The sequence below is a fragment of the Opisthorchis viverrini genome, assembly GCF_000715545.1.
Source record: "Opisthorchis viverrini unplaced genomic scaffold opera_v5_305, whole genome shotgun sequence".
In the NCBI taxonomy this organism is placed as follows: Eukaryota; Metazoa; Platyhelminthes; class Trematoda; order Opisthorchiida; family Opisthorchiidae; genus Opisthorchis; species Opisthorchis viverrini.
In genome coordinates this window covers 163,141-183,356 of record NW_008751956.1, presented here as the reverse complement: position 1 = coordinate 183,356, position 20,216 = coordinate 163,141, and the positions used below count along the sequence as shown (strand labels likewise).

General features: G+C 47.7%; 2 protein-coding genes across 2 annotated transcripts in view; one reads left to right on the top strand and one right to left on the bottom strand.

Moving 5' to 3' along the window:
- Window positions 1-20,216, bottom strand: part of T265_09712 (hypothetical protein) — a gene marked incomplete at both ends in the record, with an annotated part of 26,698 nt that overhangs the window by 2,660 nt on the left and 3,822 nt on the right. Inside the window, 10 exons of the mRNA XM_009175871.1 lie at window positions 2,044-2,402; window positions 3,930-4,212; window positions 4,263-5,270; window positions 5,407-5,442; window positions 6,578-6,706; window positions 11,656-11,895; window positions 14,420-14,724; window positions 16,679-16,869; window positions 19,660-19,874; window positions 20,096-20,192. Of these exons, the coding sequence (XP_009174135.1) occupies window positions 2,044-2,402; window positions 3,930-4,212; window positions 4,263-5,270; window positions 5,407-5,442; window positions 6,578-6,706; window positions 11,656-11,895; window positions 14,420-14,724; window positions 16,679-16,869; window positions 19,660-19,874; window positions 20,096-20,192 (2,863 nt within the window). The remainder of the gene's footprint in view (window positions 1-2,043; window positions 2,403-3,929; window positions 4,213-4,262; window positions 5,271-5,406; window positions 5,443-6,577; window positions 6,707-11,655; window positions 11,896-14,419; window positions 14,725-16,678; window positions 16,870-19,659; window positions 19,875-20,095; window positions 20,193-20,216) is intronic.
- On the top strand, window positions 10,348-13,025 carry T265_09711 (hypothetical protein; the record flags this gene model as incomplete). The annotated part of the gene is made up of 4 exons (XM_009175872.1): window positions 10,348-10,459; window positions 11,179-11,448; window positions 11,498-11,610; window positions 12,819-13,025. 4 exons carry the CDS (start codon window positions 10,348-10,350, stop codon window positions 13,023-13,025), a joined length of 702 nt encoding a protein of 233 aa, XP_009174136.1.

Below are 20,216 nucleotides of genomic sequence, written 5' to 3'. Positions count from 1 at the left end.
AAAGTGGGCACGCGGATTGGTTGGAAGATGTAAGACGTATGAAAAAGGGAAACATGAATAGACCACTGTCGAAGCCAATCAATGACTGTCTTGAAGCAAGCAGCGCGACGTCACTCTGCAATAACCGGTAGTAAACATGACAAAAGGGAATAAAATGTCCGAGTGTGAAGCTGGATATGTGGGTGTTACGATAACAAGCGTGCCCCGACATACAAGTTAACAGTCAAATAGGTTTTGTCATCTGCTATGATCAAGGAAACCGCAGGATGGCATCCCATCGGAGTCAGAAAGCCCTTTTTCACTGCGGACGTGCAGAAATGAAAAACATCGCTCCGCCGTGGCACCCTTTCTGTGTCAAACTGTCATGTCATCAGAAGGAAGCAAGACGGCTGAGCTACTGACCAGTTGCCCAAGCTTGGACAGGGGAAGTTGAGAGGCACGGGTCGTGTTCGAACCACGGACCTTACGGTCACTAGTATTCGCCCAGTATTCACTGGGTGTACTGAGATCGGGTGGCGAGATCTACCAGTGGTTAGAGTGCCAATTGACTGATCGGAACGTCGAACCCGATTTCCGTCTCTCGACTTCCCCTGTCTCGGGTTGAGCAATCTGGCAGTTTCCCCCGCCTGGTGCTTCCCTCGGGTGGCATGGCGGCTGGGCATCGAAAGGGTGATACAGCTGAACGTTACTCACGAATATTCAGATTCCCATTTGCTCCATGTAAAGAGTGGTGGTTGTTGTATAAATGCTACTCGAAAGGATGATGAAAACTGTTCGACAGTCCGCTACCAGTTTCGGCCTTTTCAGGGCGTCAGGAAGGCCTAATCTCGACTTTCCACCAACCTTGTCATAGAGGAGAGATTTGGTTGATTCTCATGTAAACACCACAGTAACTTAAAAATCAGGGTATTCCAAGGGGTCTCATACATTTACCTAGCCAGGTTGTAATCTCTTAGCCTCCTGATTACTCTGCTATGTGGCTACAGAAATGCGCTATTCGCAAAAGGGAAACATATCGAGCATCAATCACCTGAATGTGTAGACCTCCAAACAACATCCGATCGTTCACTTACTTTAAGTTCAACCTCGTAGGAGAATTTCCGGTCACGTTTCTGACAATAAGTCCCCCCCCCAAAAAAAAAAACTTTTCTCACAAAAACCCCCCCCCCCAAAAAAAAAAACGAGTCCCTGGTATGCACCGAAGGAAATAAGACAAGTGAGTGATTCAATCGATCTTTCGGAAGCCAGACATTAACATCCCGTAGCAAATCACCACGCTGAGATGGAGAAAACCACATGTGTGGCCAATCGCACTGGCAAGCGGGGAAGCTACAATCACTGGTCTTCCAAGCTGACACACAAAACCACCAGCGATTTCCACCGTAGAACCCGAAATCGAAGACAGAGTCAGAGCATTTTGTCACGAGAAACGTCTAACGTCAGGCATCACAAACGTCGGTAGTCTAGGCATGTTGTGGCGCAAACCATGAGTCAGCTGATACTGTCTACAAAACATCACATCCAAGGGATTTACGAGCCTGGCTAAAGACACCATGGGAGCGTAAGCCAATGGTGGACGCCCAAAGTAGGCTAGTGTCGGACTATTCGAGTCTACCTATTGCGAGGACTGAGGTTCGCACGAAATGGAACATCCACTGTTCAACAGCGGAGTCGACTTTCATGTGCTTAGCAAGTTCGGTTGGAGCCTGGAACTTGTGTACGATTGTCCTCGACGTTCAGGTCTTACAAAAAAATCGTTCAGCTGTAGCACCCTTTCGAAGCCGCCCGAAGGTTGCATGAGGGCTGGGATACTGCCAGCTGGCCCAAGCCTAGACAGGGGAAGTCGAGAGGCAGAGGTCGGGTTCGAACCACGGACCTTCTGGTCAGTCCATTCGCGCTCTAACCACTTGGGCCATCTCGCCCGATAAAACAGTGGGACAAAAATTTGGCCAACGACCCCATCCAGAAATCCAGAGATGATGGGCGTTCAATGAAGAACAATGCACTGTCAAAAGGGATCACGTTGGCCGAAAAAGGATCTACCTGGAGGTCCGAAGGACAATGCCACATGCAGCTGGTTGCGATCGTCTGCTGACTTTCCTCATCAGCTGGTTGATCTCGTTCACAAGAACCGAATGAAGTCAGCGGTTGCGGTAAGTTGATTCCCGTTTTTAAAGCCAGTAGGTTCTGCATAATCGACTCGGCTCCCGCGTCACTCAGAATTCCAATGACAGACACACGGCACGATTTGTGCGACAGGTAGCCCAGGAACCGACGCGTATGGGTCAACAATATTGGAGTGGGCCGTTCTGCATCTTCCGTTGCAAGGTGCCATATTTGGTCGAGAATATTTTCAAGGGCAGAAAGCTGTGTGTCGTCCTCATTGGTTGACGGCGCCGGTTCTATGGGAGAGAAAGGAAGAAAAACTGAAGTGCATATCCCCAGTTTGCATGTATCGGGGTTACGTATTCTCTGTCGCGTGTCGATTGTCATCTGCCAATCGTCGATCTACAGACTCGTTCACTGATAAACGAAGAAGCACAATTACTTTGTGGAGAAACTGAAACTAGAGGAACACAGCAACCCGTAAAGACTAACTACTGGATACAAGCTCCTGATTAACAGATCGGAATGACATAAAACGGGGATATTGCAGTTGACGGCCTGGTCGAAATTCTCACACGTGTGGAAAACTACAAACAGCTGGCTTGGAAAAAATTCAAAAAAATCGTCCAGCTGTAACACCCTTCTGGTGCCTAGCTGTCATGCCACCCGAAGGAAGCACGAGGGCTGGGATACGGCCAGGTTGCCCAAGCCTAGACAGGGGAAGCCGAAAGGCAGAGGTTGGGTTCGAACCACAGTTCTTTCGGTCAGTAAATTCGAGCTCTAACCACTTGAGCCACCTAGGCCTCCATCGTCATCATTCTACGGTGGGGGATGCGCGTCCAAGCCAGCAAATCGTGAAATCACTCAGCATTACCCGTCTGGTTTAAATTAGTTCTGAAGCTGCTTGACCGCGAAATTCTGATAGGTAGGTCATCGGTCGACATAATCAGTGGATGAACGATCGAGGAGACATCTCAAATACGAAGATGCTCGATTGTTGACATCTAATAAGTCAGGTACAAAGAGAATGCGCTCATACAGTCCCGGTAGATCAATTGCCCCATATGTCAAGAGACTGGTGTGAGTCACAGACCATGATCAGCTAATGACGAGCTCTGAAGAGAATGGAACCCCGGTTCAGCCCTTCCCACTTAGTCTATTTGCTGGTGTGTGTGGAGGTTCGCCGGCAAGCGAAGTTCCCTCAGCAACGAGCAGATTGTCTGAGCAATGCACACCCGAATCGGTTGGCAGCCGAAGAGAGTACGAAGTAACACCCAGTTGCCGAACCAAAAGCACAAGACAGCTATCGTCTTCGCATACTCATCACTCTTGAAGAAGCCTACTTCATATCGTTATCGTAAGGCCCCTTGAAGGTTGAGAATGGGAGGAATGAAATATTTGTGCCGTCAAGGCGATATGCCTTTGGACAACAAGTGTAGTTCTCAGGTGATGTGAATTGTTTTTGGTTAAGTTGCAGAAGTGCACACATGGGAGCTTCCACATCGACCTATAACAGAATATGAAATCCCCAGTGAATAACAACCAGCAAGTTAACGAGAAAACTGGCGACAAGAAATCACTTAGCTGTATGAAATCGAATAGTCCAGCTGTAACACCCTTCAGGTGGCTAGCTGCCATGCAAGCAAAAAGAAGCACGAGTGCTGGAATACTGCCAGGCTACCAAAGATTAGACTAGGGGAAGTCGAGAGGCAGGGGTCGGGTTCGAACCACGGACCTTCCGGTCAGTAAATTCGCACTCCAAACACTTCTGGGTTAATTCGGAGAAAAGTAGTGCAGAGGATCCCAAAAGTGACAAAGCGCACCTGTTAGTTTTCGACAATGGCGACTTGCGCCTCCTTCAAGATCTCGGGCTATCAGTACGAGACGAATGTGTTTTAGGCGTAGGTGTTTGACGACCTCGCGAAGACCGCAAACATAGCGCTTTGTCCTTTTACGATGATGTGGGGCGTGTGCGAATTTCACGTATGCTCGATCTTGAAGTTGGGACAATCGTTGCAAGAGTTCGGTGACCAAATCGTCCTGTCGTTTGTTATCGGATTTTGATGAAGAACTATGCAATGTCGGGCGTTGGACATTTGTTCCTGTCTAGAAAAAAAAACAATTTTGTTAAAGGCTGGTCTGAACAGTGGACATACCTTCGTGATTACGTCTTGATTCGCGGGCGATGGGACGTCTCCGTTGTTGCTGGGATCTCCTGTAGAAAGTGCACCACTCCTAGCTGTCGCCGGAGCTGAAGTACTTCGTCGATTCTTTCGAGTTTCTCGTTCGGCAAGTATGGCACGCTTCAGCGTTGTTGGTCGTTTGGTTTTGGGTGTTTCGCGCACTTTTCCTATGCGTGCATTCTCATTGATGCCTTTGAGTTGAGTTTTCTGAACTACGGCAGCATGAGAAGTCACTGGTTTACGGGGAGAAACTTGTGGTTCAACGCTGATAAACTGGGATAGGGGAATTTCGATCGGTGCATCGTACCGACGGGCACCGGAGGAGTTATGAGGAAGAGTCCGAGAACGACCCAGTGAGGATAGCGAGGACGCGCGAAGTTTTCGGCGCTTTCCCTTCTGCAGGGGGCTACTCGCGTGAGGGAATTCTATTGAACCAAGCTCAATAAGTCCAGGGACCTTTTTTCTATTCTTCGATCTGCGTTTGTTCGATGACCCAGCACGAGCACCAGAAGGTGATGATGCCACAGGGGCATCGCAGGACACGGTGGAAGAACTCTGTATCGGGTTCTGTTCCAGACTACTACTGTATCCAGAACTACATGGTACTGGATCAATTCCATTAGGATTATTTGCTTTCGGCCCCAGTTGAATAGAGTTCCTCTGATTCTTGGTGATAGATGGTTTTTCAGGTTGACCTGTGTGTTTTGTTTCCAATGGAGAGCGTGCGGAATTTGGGGGTTTTCTGGCTGCTACCGAAGCATACGTTACCGGAGAATATGATATTCTCGTTGAAGAGGCATCGGCTTTGTTCGTTCTCTGGTCGGTTCGGGAGGGATCCTGTGGGTACTGGTTTGTCGGTAGGGTTGGACCGCGTTCGCCGAGTGCAGACTTACATTTAGAAGACTCAACGCTGCCGGAAACCGCAGCGAACTGATAAGATGGTAGTATGCTCGCATTGAAAGGCTCGGCACCTCTGGCACTCTGACGAGACGATCTAAGAGGAAATCGGCCTCCGGAAGGCGAGGCGGTGTCGGATACAAGTGTAGTCGTAGATGTGACACGTTTCTCAGTAGAACCCATAAGGGGGGTTGAGCGCGTAGTACAATGCGACACTCACAGTAGACGCAAACGGATTCATTCGACAGAGTCGAAGCTGAAATTAAGAGAAGTATTAGATTAACCTGGAAACTCAGCAAGTGCTCTTTACCTACTAAACAGTCGCGACGTTAGACATGGTCGGGTGTGAACACAATAATTCAGCTCGTTATTTCTAATGACTCATTGTTAGTGAGGACAGAAGGCAATTGATCTCTTCATTGAACTGAGCAATTCGGTTGCAGAGCCTTCGTCACCAAGTGAGATGGCCCAGTATTGATCATATTATCCCTTTGATAGCTTACCGCTCGTGACTCATGATAGCTGCGCATATAAACGACGCCAAGACTGAACAAGTTCGGTGCCGGAGGGGGAACAGTGTATAGCGGCTATGCAACCAGAAGGAAGCACGAGGGCCAGGCTGCCCAAACCCAAGGAGGACAGTCGGGATGGAGGCTGAATCCGAACCACGTGGCCTTCCGGTTGGGTTGACCCCGCCTAAACCACTGAGCTACCTAAAAATGATATCAGAACACAAGCATTCACCTGACACAACCTTAAAACACTTGAGCATATTCAGCCGCCTGATTCAATCCTTCTGTGATTATACATCGAAAACATGGCGCGACCCTTAGAGCAACTTCACTGACTCACAGAACAGAAAGACGTGGCACAAACAAAAAACTATCGGTCGGCGGAGGTCAATAGTAGCTTTAACAGTCCTTGTGAGTAGATATTGAAATGCACTGATCAGTGAGTTGTCCCGGTGACGATATCTTTTTCGATTGAAACCAACTCAGGAGAATTCGATATAAACAAATATAACGGCTTCAAAATTTCTCCGCACTAGGGAGCAGTGCACATCCACGTGCGATGTAAGCAAGCAGTTTTTGTGGGCGAGTTTTGGTACCGCTTACATCTGTATTTATTGGGTAATCACAGTGTTCAACAAGGTCGTGTTAGAATCACCGTGAGGGGGCGAGAAGCGTCAAGTCAAAGATGCTCGCTCCGGATTGGCTGGCATTCTGACCAATCAGAGCATGCCTTCGTTTGGTCCGTGTCCTGCACGTGACACATCCGTCCAAATGATGTGACGTTCGGTTATTGGGGACGGCTGGCCTCCGTACACAAGGGCATCGGTATCAGCTGACTTTGGAGATAACGCTCATGAGTCTGAGGATAGAGACACATACCACGAAATCAAGGGGGACCGATTTTCTCATTTCCTCTTGTTCGTTGGTCTGACTAAAGCTAAGCGGATGGATGACTCGACTCTGGCCCATTTTTGAGGTGGACAGCACCCAGTCTCTTTCAGGAGATTCCTAGCACGAGAGAACGAGTTGGGCTGGCCCCATGGATGTACTGTCTGGAAAAAAGTATACGTAAACCCTTGTATCGTTTAATTCCAAGCTTCAACAAACGCCTTAGGTTAGACGCTCCACAATAGTTTAGGTCGGTGGTGTCGCACACTAACCTTCATTTCCAAAGTAGTAGATGCGTCTCCGCCACCAGGATGTGAGTGGGATTTACTAGGCGGAGACGACATTAGTGGGAGATCGTGCAACATTGATGACCATCATGTCCTGAGGAAACGGGGCGACTGATGAGCGGCAAACAATGCGGTCAAAGACGAAACAGCCACCTCCTACAGATAAATCCTAGCCCACTAATCCGGGACAGCTAACCGGTTAGGGTGCAGAGCCACCAACCGCAAGGTCGGTCGTTCGAATCCAACCCTGCTATTGGGATAGTCCCTAGTTGAGCTTGGACAACCTAGCAGTATCTCACACGTGTGCCTCCGAGTTGCACGGGGCACCGACAGGGTACCACAGTTGAACGGCTATATATCATTGTTTTCACGCACTGCAACGAACCCCTTGTAACTACGACTAGTAAAAACAGACAATCACCACGGAAGAACGTTCAGCGGGTCACCGCATCAAGAAAGAACTACACATCCGAGAAGACTGTATTGCACAAAATGTATAAAAGTACTTCGGTATCAAATCACGTGTCAAGTGCAAGTAAGTCAACGGGAATGAAGAACCAAATGCTGATGTAGGAACACGTCAGGTTTTGGTGACGAAGGGATCACGATCCAGAATTGATGGGGTCACTGTGAATACAAAAGAAAGAAAGATACATCAGATAAGCATTTAAAACCGCCGAGCGGCCGTGGTGCGGCTGGGGCGTTTGGTCGAGCCAAACAGACAAGTTATCATTAAAACACTTTATTTGTTTATCGTTAGGTCCAAAAAAATGAAGTGGGATAAAACGGTACCCATTAGTTTGTCCGACTTTTGAAATAAGATGATAGATGAATTGAAATGGGCAAAAAATGTACGCGTTTACACAGGGGGCCGATGGGAAAATTTCATCGGTGGAAACACAGGCAACCGTTGGCAGTTTTTGTTTATCAGCTGTAAACCATGTCCTAAGACTAACGCTTCGGAGATATCCATGGCTAAACAAAGCAAGATTTCGTACATCCTCGGCCGTTTCCGATCCGTAAAGCATAATGGGACATGCGGCCGCAGTATCTACACACAAACTGACGTTGTGCCTGGGGTGTGGATGTCTGTAATTGGTAAAAGCTGTCAAGAAATTCTCGATTCGAGAAGTGATCTCGTCTCCAGCCAGCCACCGGGACTTATGCAAATGCTCAGCTGAGTAAATTTATCTACGAATCGATTGGACGGTCGACAAGCATAAGGTGTGTGTTTGATTCCATAGACTTGTAACGCCACTCTAGGTTTCTGCAGTTCCAAAGGGTCTGATCCAAGGTGGCGATATCATCAGTATCCTCGATGTTTGTGAGTATTTCAACCCCCAAAGTTTCAGAGACAAGCAGAGGAATTTCACGCAGCATGGTAATAGTAAAGTCGAAAAGGAAGGTGAGAGAGAGGCCTTTTCTCACACCATTGGATGTGGAGGACTCAGGCGAAAACTTACTGTATCCTCATAAAGGAAACTACTCACAAGGTTGCTGAAAACTCTTCGACAGCCCACAACCGGTTTCGCCCTTCTTGGTGCTCATCAGGTAGGCGCAGTCCCCGAGTTGCCGTCAACCTTATGATCTACTTGAACCCAAATTGCACTGTTTTCGAGAAATACACTCATTTGCAAATCAGTTTGGTTTTCACGGAAGACTCAATCGAATCTCGATATCGTGCCAACTGAATCATGAGGCGGCCTGTGTGCGGCACATTGAGCTGGAGGACACCATAAACGAGAGATTCGATTGAGTCTCCCGTGAAAACCAAATTGATTTGCAAATGAGTGTAGTTCTCGATTACTGTATCCTCGTATCTGACCACAGCAATTCGTGCAAATGGATATAAATTTAAAAAGGAAACCTCTGGTCGCCAGACAACACCGAAATTCCTGAAGATCGACAGAGTCGAAAGCAGCTCTGAGACCATGAAAAACGACCAACGTTGGCCGTTTGGTATTGTGTTGTACTGGCAAGGTAAAGCTATGGTTGATGCATTCTCGGCGAGGGCGAAACCCAGCTTGATTCTTACGAATCTGTCTCTCGTGATAATCGGTCAACCTGCGCAAAATAGTGGCGAAGAACACAAGGGATGCCAAGATGGTTTTCGCATGACGCTCCTGCGCCCTTTTGAAGAATGGGATCACGGTCGAGCCGCTCCATTCCACTGCTTTTGTCTTCATCCAAAATCTCCGACAGTATGGTTATCAGATTAGCTTTTTCCACCAGAACCTCACCATCCTCGTTGAAAGGTGCGGGATGCAGACCATTTCAGGTCTCTTGTGTTGTTGAAATGATACCTCACACTGGATTTCTGTCGATGACGGCCAAATCGTGTTGCTGTTCCATTCAAAATCGTTGGGTATTTCTGGAGGATATATTGTAGGCGAGCTGAACTGTTCTTTGAAGTGCCCAACCCATCGCTGAAGACGACGAATTAGTGGATCAATTGCCGTTCCTTCTTTTCCGCATATTGTTTCACTGATACTCATCTTCTTTTGACCGGTTAATCGAATCGAGTGAAGCAGGGCGCGGCCGTTGTTTGCGGCGAAAGCCTTCTTCGTCCTCTGGGACTTCAGAATCCACCAGCGTTCTGTCATTCTTCAAGCTCCTGATTATCCGGTGTTTGCGTACGCCATCACAGTCACTGGAGCTTTTCTGGCATCGATAAGATCTCCTAATCTCGACGATATCCAGTGTTCATTTAGTTGTGTCACCTCCATTCAACCTCCGAGCAATTTCCTTCATCTGCATGACTGTGCGCTTCGAGTAGTCAGATCAGCTCGATACTCTCTAGCTATTGAAACTTGTCGAAATTGATGAATGGAGCTGCTCTCCTCTGCAAGCGTAATGCTGGCGGAAAGTGAACCCAAACCGGCCCCGCACGATGGCGCGATCGCAGTCAAGTTGGGCACCCCAGATGGAACGACAATCTTAAGTTGAGATGCCCGATCGCTTACTAGCAGCCAAGGGATCCAGATGAGTCCATGACTGACTCGAGGTCAGTGGCCTCCAATGGACTCGATGTGAGCGCACATGCTGAAGTTTTCTACTGGCCAGAAACAGACAAGTTGCCCGATAACTACGCAGTTTTTGACGATGACGATGAAAAGGGCGTGTGCGTTAGCACCACAAGAAGCATTTAACTCTGGGGCTTACCAGCGAATGGTACACAGATTAGAAGACGTGTTGCGGAAGGAGTTAAATTTGGTGTGCGTGCAAGAAAAATCTTATGTCTGCATCCCCACCGCCCTGCTCTGAGAGTGGTAGCCGCTGGAACCGCGAATTGCTTTGAGCATAACACATCGTCACCCCCTGTAAAACGTACACACGTTGTAACCGCGAATTGCTTTGAGCATAACACATCATCACCCCCTTGATCAGTGTGTCCTTTTACCCCCGGTGTTTTGGACAAACTGGACTTCGCATGAGTATCAACCGTGAAAGTACATTGCTGGCCCTAGGGTATCCATGCGTTTTCAGAAACTAGGCACGGAAGAGGCGACCACAAAACTTCTAAAAAAGATTGACCCCATTTTCAAAACAAGGGTTAGTTTCGCTGGATCCGCAAGCAGGATCAGAAGTGAATCTTAACCTGTTTGAACAAACCTGGCCTATGACCGCCACTCGCGTCCGAGATAGTATGAGACACTCGTGTGAACGACTCATCCCAACGCGAGTCAGTCACCGTAAACTAGTACACTTGAAAAAGATGAATGAACTTTCCTTGTGTCCAGTCATCAGGAGAGAGGAATGAACTGTCACAGTATACTGAAATGAATTCATCGTGCGAAACGGTGTCGCACACATCCGAGTGTTCCTGGGATTAGTCACTTGAGTCCAACCACTGGCTCAAACACGAGACATAATTCAATGGCGCTATGCTTCGAGTAGGCAACCACACGCACGAAAACCGATAGGACTAAAACGCATTAGTGCGTCAGCGTTATGCACAATCTCTCTCGCGTGAATCGAACGCTAGCTGTCCGCCAGGCTGAAGCATTGGGCGCCCAGCAGGAGCACGCTGAAAAGCAGTTGCACATCATCGTATGTTTTTTACAGCCTGAAGTACAACGTTCACCAAAGAGTGCATACCCTTTCGGTGCACAGCGGTCATGCCACTAAAAAAGAGGCTGCGATACTGTCAGTTTGCCCAAGCGTGGACAGGAGCGGTCGAGATGCCAGCAAGTTTCCGCCTCAACTACTGAGTCATCTTGAGCTCCAAGGAGTGAAGGACGACTGTTCGACTGATCTCTAAGAGGTGATTCGTCAATTGCACTATTTTCATTCCTTTCCAACCAGTGTGGTTAGTGGTGCCCGTACGATATCGACCATCTCTCATGAGTCGAGCTCGACTCTCTCGGGTTCGCGAAAATCCAAACAGAAACCAAGTTACGTTGAAACCAATGTGCTCCGTCTATGCTATGTCGTTCAGTTGTATCACTCTTTCGGCGCGTAACTGCCATGTCCCCAGGAAGAAGTACGAGGACTGGGATACTGCCAGGTTGCCCAAGTCTAGACAGGGAAAGTCGAGAGGCAAAGGTCGGGTTCGAACCTCTGCCAGACCTTCCGGTCAGCGAATTCGCCGTCTAACCACTGAGCCATCTCGACCCCTGTCTAGTTGAAACAGCTCTACAACTGATTGCCACAAGTCGTAAGCAGAAAAACAGAGCTGCAGCACTACGAAACAAACAAACAATGACCGGATCAAATTACTTTCAGGAAAGGAAAAAGGTAAAACACACTCAACGCACTGAAAGAAGCCGAGTAGACACAAACCTGTGCGGATAACTCATCGCCAGAATCCATCAACAGAGCGACTATGCTACTCTGACTTGCTGTCTCATCTTCATCAGTTTGGAGCTTGTGCGAAGATCGTCGTCCATGGGTCGCCAACGGTTTGACCTTGTGCTTTGAGGTGACAATCTTCTCTCCTTGTGTGTTCAGACGTCTGTTTCGACTAGACTGAGCGACTGGACGATTCGCCTCATGGCGTTGGAGATGTTGTAAGAGTTTTTGCTGGGAAACGGAAACGGAATTGGTGGATTCAAGCTGTGCTCTACGGATGGGATGGGTGCAAACCACCAGCGTGGTTCACTTCAGACACAAACTGAATCAAACCCAGTTAATTAATCCTGCATACCGGTTCATTTGTCTGGTTGCACTTTCCGGTCCCTGTGATAAGTTTAATTGGAGAACACATTACTCGGACAGTGATAAGACAGCCTAAGCTGGCAGAGTAACCCCCCTCCCCGCAAGGATCTTTAAAGTCGGAATTCCATATTGTTTCCGTTGGCCTGTGTGCGCGACTCTTCCAACACATTCCGTGTAAGAGCGTTTGAAAGAAGGGGGCACAACGTCCCCCCAACACATCAAAGCATCCAACTAAGTGGAATATCCCTCCCCTGGTGAGCAGACGGTATCACCTGCAGATAGCTCAATGCATCAACAACCAGAAGAACAATAGAAAACCAGTTATCTTAGGGTCCTACAGCAGGGAGGTTGACGTATGGTCCAGGGGTTCAGAACCTGAGCCAGCACATCCCACTACCAGTGTATCATCCGTTACTTTGATGTGTACCATCCATTACTTTGATATTTGAAATTCTCCACGTTTCTTCTGTCCCTATAGTAGTTCTAGTACCAAGCGCCACTCGAAGATATCGCTTTGTCTCGACAACAACCAGTATTCATACCATATTGGTCGACACATTATAATCCCAATACATGGGTTCTCATGAGGATCCGACTAACCCTGGAGTTTAATCCATCCTCATCATCAAGAATGGGAGAAATCCTAGTGGGAATTTCACACAACTTCAAGATGATGGCAAACTGGATTAAATGGCGGTTGAATGAGGATCAACACTCCCTGAAGTTCGAGTTCAGGGAAGATACGTAACGTAACCCCGTCGGTTCCGGGGTTGTTTGTCGTTAAACAGGCCGGGACTCGCCAGATTTGCGTGGTAACTGGTCACTCGTATACATATGCACAAACGGATAGCGCCGGGTATACACAGCATATTAGGCGGAATTCCACATGGATCCCGCTTTACCGCTCGTATTTAGGTGCTGATACGGCCGATAAGCCTATCCCGTACAGGACTGGCCAAAAGTTTGGGACGCTTGCCGGTCCGGTATCAAGCTGAGGTCTGATTGGTCGGAAGTCTGGATACAAGAGCCAATCATGACTTAGTATTGGCTGAATGCCGGTTGCCAGTGGCGCATCTAGAAGGCATCCGAAGTTTGAGAAAGTTGTCACCGCTTACACCATATATAAATATATATATATATGGAGCGCTGTATAAGTGTTCTTGACTCGGCTTTGGGCATTAATATACCTTGTGCACCATCGGTGGTTGTTTTGACGTGAACGCTAGCTTGGGAGGATCAGACCGAAAACTAAGTTGAAGAAAATACCGTTACTACACAGCACACACAGGATGTTATCAATCATACTATGCGCAGAAGAAATCAACAAACTGAACAGAACAATCAGGTGAACCGGTAACTAGCAGTAAGACGATGAAAAAGGGATTGGACCCCTGACAACGCGGCGTTCGAACCTTTAACGGTGACCATTGACCTCACTGCATTCTAGGACACCCTCAGATAAGCAAAACCTACAGACATATGAGCAAATGCCAAAAAGTATTGAGGTTAGCAAAACCACACTTCGACCCTGCTTAATCTCTGGCAGATGTCAGTCACGACGAGTATGCCCGCAAATCGTGATTAGCCTCTGACGAATAATCTAGGCCTTTAGACTGCAGGGTTGAAGTGTCCGCTCGGTTTTCGCTCACCAACACCATAGCACAAAATATAGCTCCGAAACGAACTTAGGTTGTGTTCCCTATCGCACAAAAACAAATGTTAGTCGTTACACTCGGCCGGGATCTTCAAACCACCCGCGGTGCGGCACTGATGAACCAATCTCTCCGTTTCTTTCCTTTCTCCAAAGACCAAACTCCGTGCGAACTATTATATGCCCACCCATCATAAAATCCAACAGTTCAGAGCTCTTCTATGAAAAAATAAAAATTGTTCAACTGTAGCACCCTTTCGGTACCTAGCTGCCATGCCACATGAAGGAGGCACGAGGGCTGGGATACTGCCAAGTTGCCCAAGCCTAGACAGGGGAAGTCAAGAGGCAGGGGTCGGATCGAACCACGGACCTTCCGGGCTCTAACCACTTGGTCCATCTCGTCCTGCTCTTCTACGGTGACTTCTGTGACAGTCACCGTAACTCGTCCCGTGGTTGCTCGTCCTTTACACAGAAGAACTCAGTATAAGACTGTCGCCCTTCATCACCAAACAGGCAGTTTTGAGAAAAAGATAACTGTCACACAGGACACAAGTTACCATCTCCGATTTTAAGAGAACCGGCTAGAGTGACAAGACATTATTCGGGTTGAGCCAACACAATGCAAAGTGTGCTCATGGGCTAAGAAATTTGGCAACTACAAGCAGAAGTAAAAAAAAATCCACGCCGTGGGCCAAAAATTGTATTCTGAACGTACGTCTTAGGCGGAGAGGAACTTACTTTAGTGGACAGCAATACGGGACAGGTGGGCCATGTACACGGGAAAACAAGATCTGCATGGACCAATCGCATATGAGCATGAAGGTTCCTTTTCGCCGTGAACGCCGTTACTTGGATAGTCGCCTCAGACGAGCCCTCGCCCAGCGAGGAACTGGCTTCTTTGGATACTGACGGGAGAATGTGAGGGCATAGGGTACAAACATACTGGCGCCGGAGCTCCGGACCACCAGGAGTGTGGGTTAGCTCGTGTTCCTTGAGCCGACTTGGTCTGTCAAAATGTTTGCCACAGACACTGCAGGTCAGCGCTGAAAAACGCAGGTTCCGGTTGAATATGAAAGCACACGAAATAACGATTGAACAGATAGCAAGAAGAGATAGTCGCCGATGGCTTCATTGCTAGAAATCTCCGAATAATACAGAGGTGAAGTATCGAAAGGATAATGTCTAGCCAAAAATGAACATCCGTTGAAGAGTCTTACATAATGACGATTAGGGTCAGTACTGTGAAACTGGACCCACTAAGCGTTCCCTCCATCAGGGGAACACGTTTGACAACACTTTAGGTTTGCTTCCAGAACTCATCCGTCAACTTGGGTTCCGTGTAGGGCGTCGAGCCAAGGACTGAGACTACGGACTTTGAAACGGGCCACAGTTATTCATCACTAGGGTAACCGAGAGTAAGTGGGTTGCCCACTGTACAGCGCCCAAGCATTGCTGAAGAAAGTGAGACTGAGTCCCATCACTGAACAGCCAATTTGAGACCCTAACAATCAGCGAGCTCCTGAGTTCTCTCCGTGAAATAAGCAAAGATTGATATTGATTAGTCTTTCTAGAACACTGAAAACAGTTAACGCAGATATGAGTCTCTCACCATAGACAAGATTAACCTAGGAACATCACAAACGAGAGATTCAGCTGGGTTCCAGGTGAGTCTCTCGAAAAACCAAATTAGTTTGCAAATGAGTATATATTCGCAATTTGGTTTCAAGTAGAACATAACAGAAACTCGGGGACTACGCCTACCTGATGAGCCCCAAGAAGGGCGAAACCTGTCGTGGGCTGTCGACGAATTTTCAACAACCTTATAAGTAGTGCATTACAAAGATTAGCTTAACTCTATTGAGAAGCCGCATTTTGGGTATAGGAGCCTCTCCCTCCTAAACGAAACCAGAACAGTTTGAAAAGCCGTTTGTTTTGGTACACACTCCCATCATTACCGCACATGAGAAGGAAGCACAAGACAGCAGCCCGAACCATCTCAACTAAGGAACGGAAGTAGATCACGATGAGAGTGCACAGTGAGCGTGAAACACACTTTCCCATTGCACGCGAAAGATTGCACATTTCAAAAGCCTGATGAAGGCCTAGATATGGGTTTTTAACGTCTTGAAAATGTACAGCGGCGCGAGGCGGCGGCTACGACAGACCGCCAAAACACTGTGGTCAGTCACGGAGGGTACGAGTCAAAACAGTTACAGATAGAAAAAACGGGGTATCTCCGACATTTCAGGCTTTGTCAAACTCCTCTCTGAAATTCCTAGCTTCTCGAAGTTCGACACTGAGTCACGTGTTAGACCAACGACAATCGGATCGATCTCATGCTGAACATATAGCCAACATATAGTTGAATCACGCCCATTGGGTGAACCGGCTTCGAGTAAGTCAACCCACTAATCAGGGCAGATGCAAACGGCACAGATACTACAAATAACCCCTGAGAAAACTTGTACAATTCGGTATTGCCTTGGAGTGCAGATTCGGCCAAATCAATTGGGATGTTTTCGTGTGGTCGCTGAAAACGACTATAGTTGTCTGATTGATCATCAAGCTGAGGTTACCGTGTTCGATTCACAGAAAGACTCTGGGCCTGTGACCCCATGACAATGGGTACCGATGCTTCACAAGGTACAGGTCCCTTGAAAAAGAGCCCCATCAGGTAGACGGCTCACACCATTCAAAAGTCGAGATTGGACGGAAGGGGGGTTCTAAAAGCAAAATCAAACAAGACCCATGGTCTCCTCCACATACTCGGGCCTCATCTGAGAAACACGCACAATAATAGAAAGGGGCAGGGAAGAATGCGACGTAAACGTGCTCGAAACGTACGACCTCCCGTTGATCAAACAAGACCCATGGTCTCCTCCACATGCGCAGGCCTCATCTGAGAAACACGCACACTAATAGAAAGGGGCAGGGAAGAACGCGACGTAAACGCGCTCGAAACGTACGACCTCCCGTTCAATAATCCAAGGAACTCACCTGGTTTCGGGTGCACCGAAGCAATGTGCCGCCTCAAGCCAACAAAGTTGTTGAATATGACAGGGTCTAGTCCATCTGAATTGTTTTCACAGTGGGGACAGGTAAATCCGTGGTGCCGAGTCGCGTGACGGGCCAATTTGGACTTGGTGGGAAATGCTTTTGAGCAGTGGTCACAAACGTGTTTGCGTTCGCTAACCTCAAAATTGAGTCCGGAGGGAGAGAAAAACACGAGTATTGAATAAGAACTTTGCTGCGAGGTCAAAGATACACATGAAATATGATAGTAAATCGTGACAGAGATGCTACACATTCGAATTCGTAGAATGAGTAAAAAAATCGAAATGCGACCTGCAACAAAGCGCCGTTGCAGTGGAAATTTACAGTTGGACACGATTTTGTCGAATAGAGATGAAATCCAACGGCGTAACATGGGTAAATTCATACTACGGTTGACGATAGTATGAAGCGACTATAATAATAATAACCGTTCAGCCGTAGCGCCCTCTCGGTGCCTAGCTGCCATGCTACCCAAAGGAAGCACGAGAGCCCGGGATACTGTCAGATTGCCTAAGCCTAGACAGGGGAAGTCGAGAGGCAGATCGGGTTCGAACCACAGACCTTCCGGTTAGTAAATTCGCGCTCTAACCACCTGAGCCATGAAGCGACTGCAGTTAAGGCAACCACAATCGAAAACGTTGAAGGCCCTTCATCAATATCCCTCTAAGAATCAATGAATACGTAATAGATGATTCGCTTTAAGCAAGGACGTTCCACCACAGTCATCGGATGTCAACACCGTTATAACACCGTTCAGAACGTCCGCAACAGTTGAGGCTCACAAGGCGATCTCGCCAACCTTCTCGAAACATACAAGCAACCCCCAATCCAAAAAGCATGTCAAGCGTGGTCGTAATGCTTCGGTGCTCACAAGTAGACCTGGTAACCAACGCGACCAGTAAATTCATGACTTAGCAAGTGCGATACCTCAGGCTCAATGCACTTTGATATGTTACCCTACTAGGGTGCATGCGTATCCATGAATTCAGTTGCTTGTTTTTTACAACAATACAATACACAGTGGTCGTTGAACAGGTCTGCGTAAGACCACAGTACTTCTTGGTCAGCGTCCGCAGCGAGCTGGATTAGTGGTTAGAGCGAAAATTTAGTGACCGGAAGGTCCATGGTTCGTACGCGGCCTCCGACTCTCGACTTTCTCTGTCTAGGCTTGGGCAACCTGGCAGTATCCCAGCCTTCGTGCTTCCTTCTGGTGGCATGGCAGCTAGGCACCGGTTATCGATTTTTCTCATCCTGGCAATGCAAGCCACATTTGTGTGCGACATGGATCTCCAGGACTGCAACGCCAGCTTCACACAGATTAGTTGGTGGCGTCAAAAAAAAATCGGTGTACCTTGGAACACCTGTTGGAATAAAATCACGCATCAAGGAACAAGCACGGAGGCGATCAATCTGTGGGCGGGATATATAGTTTAGCTGTCCGTGTCTGTAACAATCACTGTGGAAAGACAGTGGTTCTCGAAACAGACCACTTTTTACTTCTCTCAGAACCTTGGAAGAAGAAGTCACTTGGAAAAAGAGGCAATCTTGTGTCCATCCTGCGAGACTGTTGCCTCAGAGCGGGGAGGGTTGTACGAAATCGTTGAGTAAATTCCGTTTGACCGTTAAAAATCCACTTCGAGGGACATTGGAAGGAAAAGACCTTGGTCATCGGCGTTTCGATTATTTACCAGGCCGATACAGGTAGGATTATTCGTAAGGAAATTGAACAAAGTTGAAATGGTCTTGTGGTACCTCACAAATGGTTCAAAAAGCTGTCTCGATTAAGCTCACATCCTGCGTCAAATAATCGGACTCAGATTGAACTTTAGATATGACTTCCCCTCAGCCAATTCGGGTAATTTCTCCAAGTCCGTTTGGACGAATTCCTGGATCGCACGACCCCCCCATAAGTAGGAACACACACACTAGAACTGCTGAAAAGCCATAAAAGAGATAAGCATCGACTATTTGTCAACACATTGTAGCTGTGGGATTAGAAAACATCGAGACTTGGTAGAGTTGGCCATAGAAGTCATTGTTTCCGGAGGGTTTCGATGAATTCTGGCGCGACTTCCTTTAGTTCTTGATTTCCAACTTTAGCCACGAAGATAACAGAAAGTTATGGGCCTAGAAGTAAACCACTACTACTCCATCCAGTTGGTAGAGTGGACGTACGACTGCCTTCACATAAACACAGTGCAACGTCTGAAATTCGAGTGTGTTGCAAGACTGAAAGATTCAGAACCGAATTGACCCAAAACATTTTCTGACCAGGTCAAATGCGTGGATTTCAGAGGAAAACAAAGTCATCTGCGAGTCGTTTCCCTACGTTCCGTGAGAGAGTAGAGGGGTGGAGAGTAGTCTGGAAAAGCCCATCGCTGACACTGAAATAAGGCGTCCCTAGAGATGATTGGTTTTCAGCCCTACAACTGGTGTTTATCATGAGAACGAGTAGCGTGAGTCGCAAGCATCCCCAAAAACTTATAGCATAAAGTCATCACTGGTAAGGATGGGGCTATAGGGTTTCATACCACATCTAGGGATGAATTTTATGCCATAGAAATTCCAGCATCGTTCAGCTGTAGCACTCTTTCGGTGCCGAGCTGCCATGCCATCCAGAAGAAGCACAAGGGCTGGGATACTACCAGGTTGCCCAAGCCTAAACAGGGAAGTCGAAAGGCGGAGGTCTGGTTCGAACCATGGACCTTCCGCTCTAACCATTCGGTCCATCTCGAAATTGCGGTATTCTGAACATCAACGTCACCAAGCAGCTCACACAGTCCTGACATTCAATGGCTCTTCTCTGAGTACCAAAAAACTACGTTTAATCGCCCTAATCAGCTCTGAAATTCACCTCAGAATGGACCAATATCAATATCGACTTGGAAATACATTCAACACGAAGCAAAAAAGACAAATCTCACCGGTGCACCATTGCAACATGGGCCCAAACCATCTTCTTCTGACGGAATGGTCCAGCCCCACATTGTGGACAAGAGTAGAGTTTTCTATGCAGGAATGTCTGTTGTAGCTCACCGGTTACAGACGGTGGGACCTTGTCCCCCGGGCAAGAACGCTGATGTCGTCGCAAATGGTCTTCACGGGCATAATTCTTACCACATTCGCAGGAAAAAGGTCTCTATTGGAGGAAACAGGAAAACTCGGAGGACGAGAACAAAAGAAAGAAGCGAAATTAGCCGAAAACGTGTTTGATGCTGTTACTGTCACTTGAAGAAGACTTTCACCAAAAGCTGAACAGTATATGGCTGCACTGGAGTGTACAGCTCGTCAGATCGACACAATATGAAGTCATGCATTCGGTCACAATCGTAAAAAAGAAAAGCAAACCTAAACACTCACCTCACCCGTGTGTTGGCGCATATGCACCACCAGTTGAGACTGTCGCCGATATGAACGGCTGCACTGTTCACAATCAAACATGATGGCACAAAGCGAGCTGGAAAAAAGGCATATCTGCGTA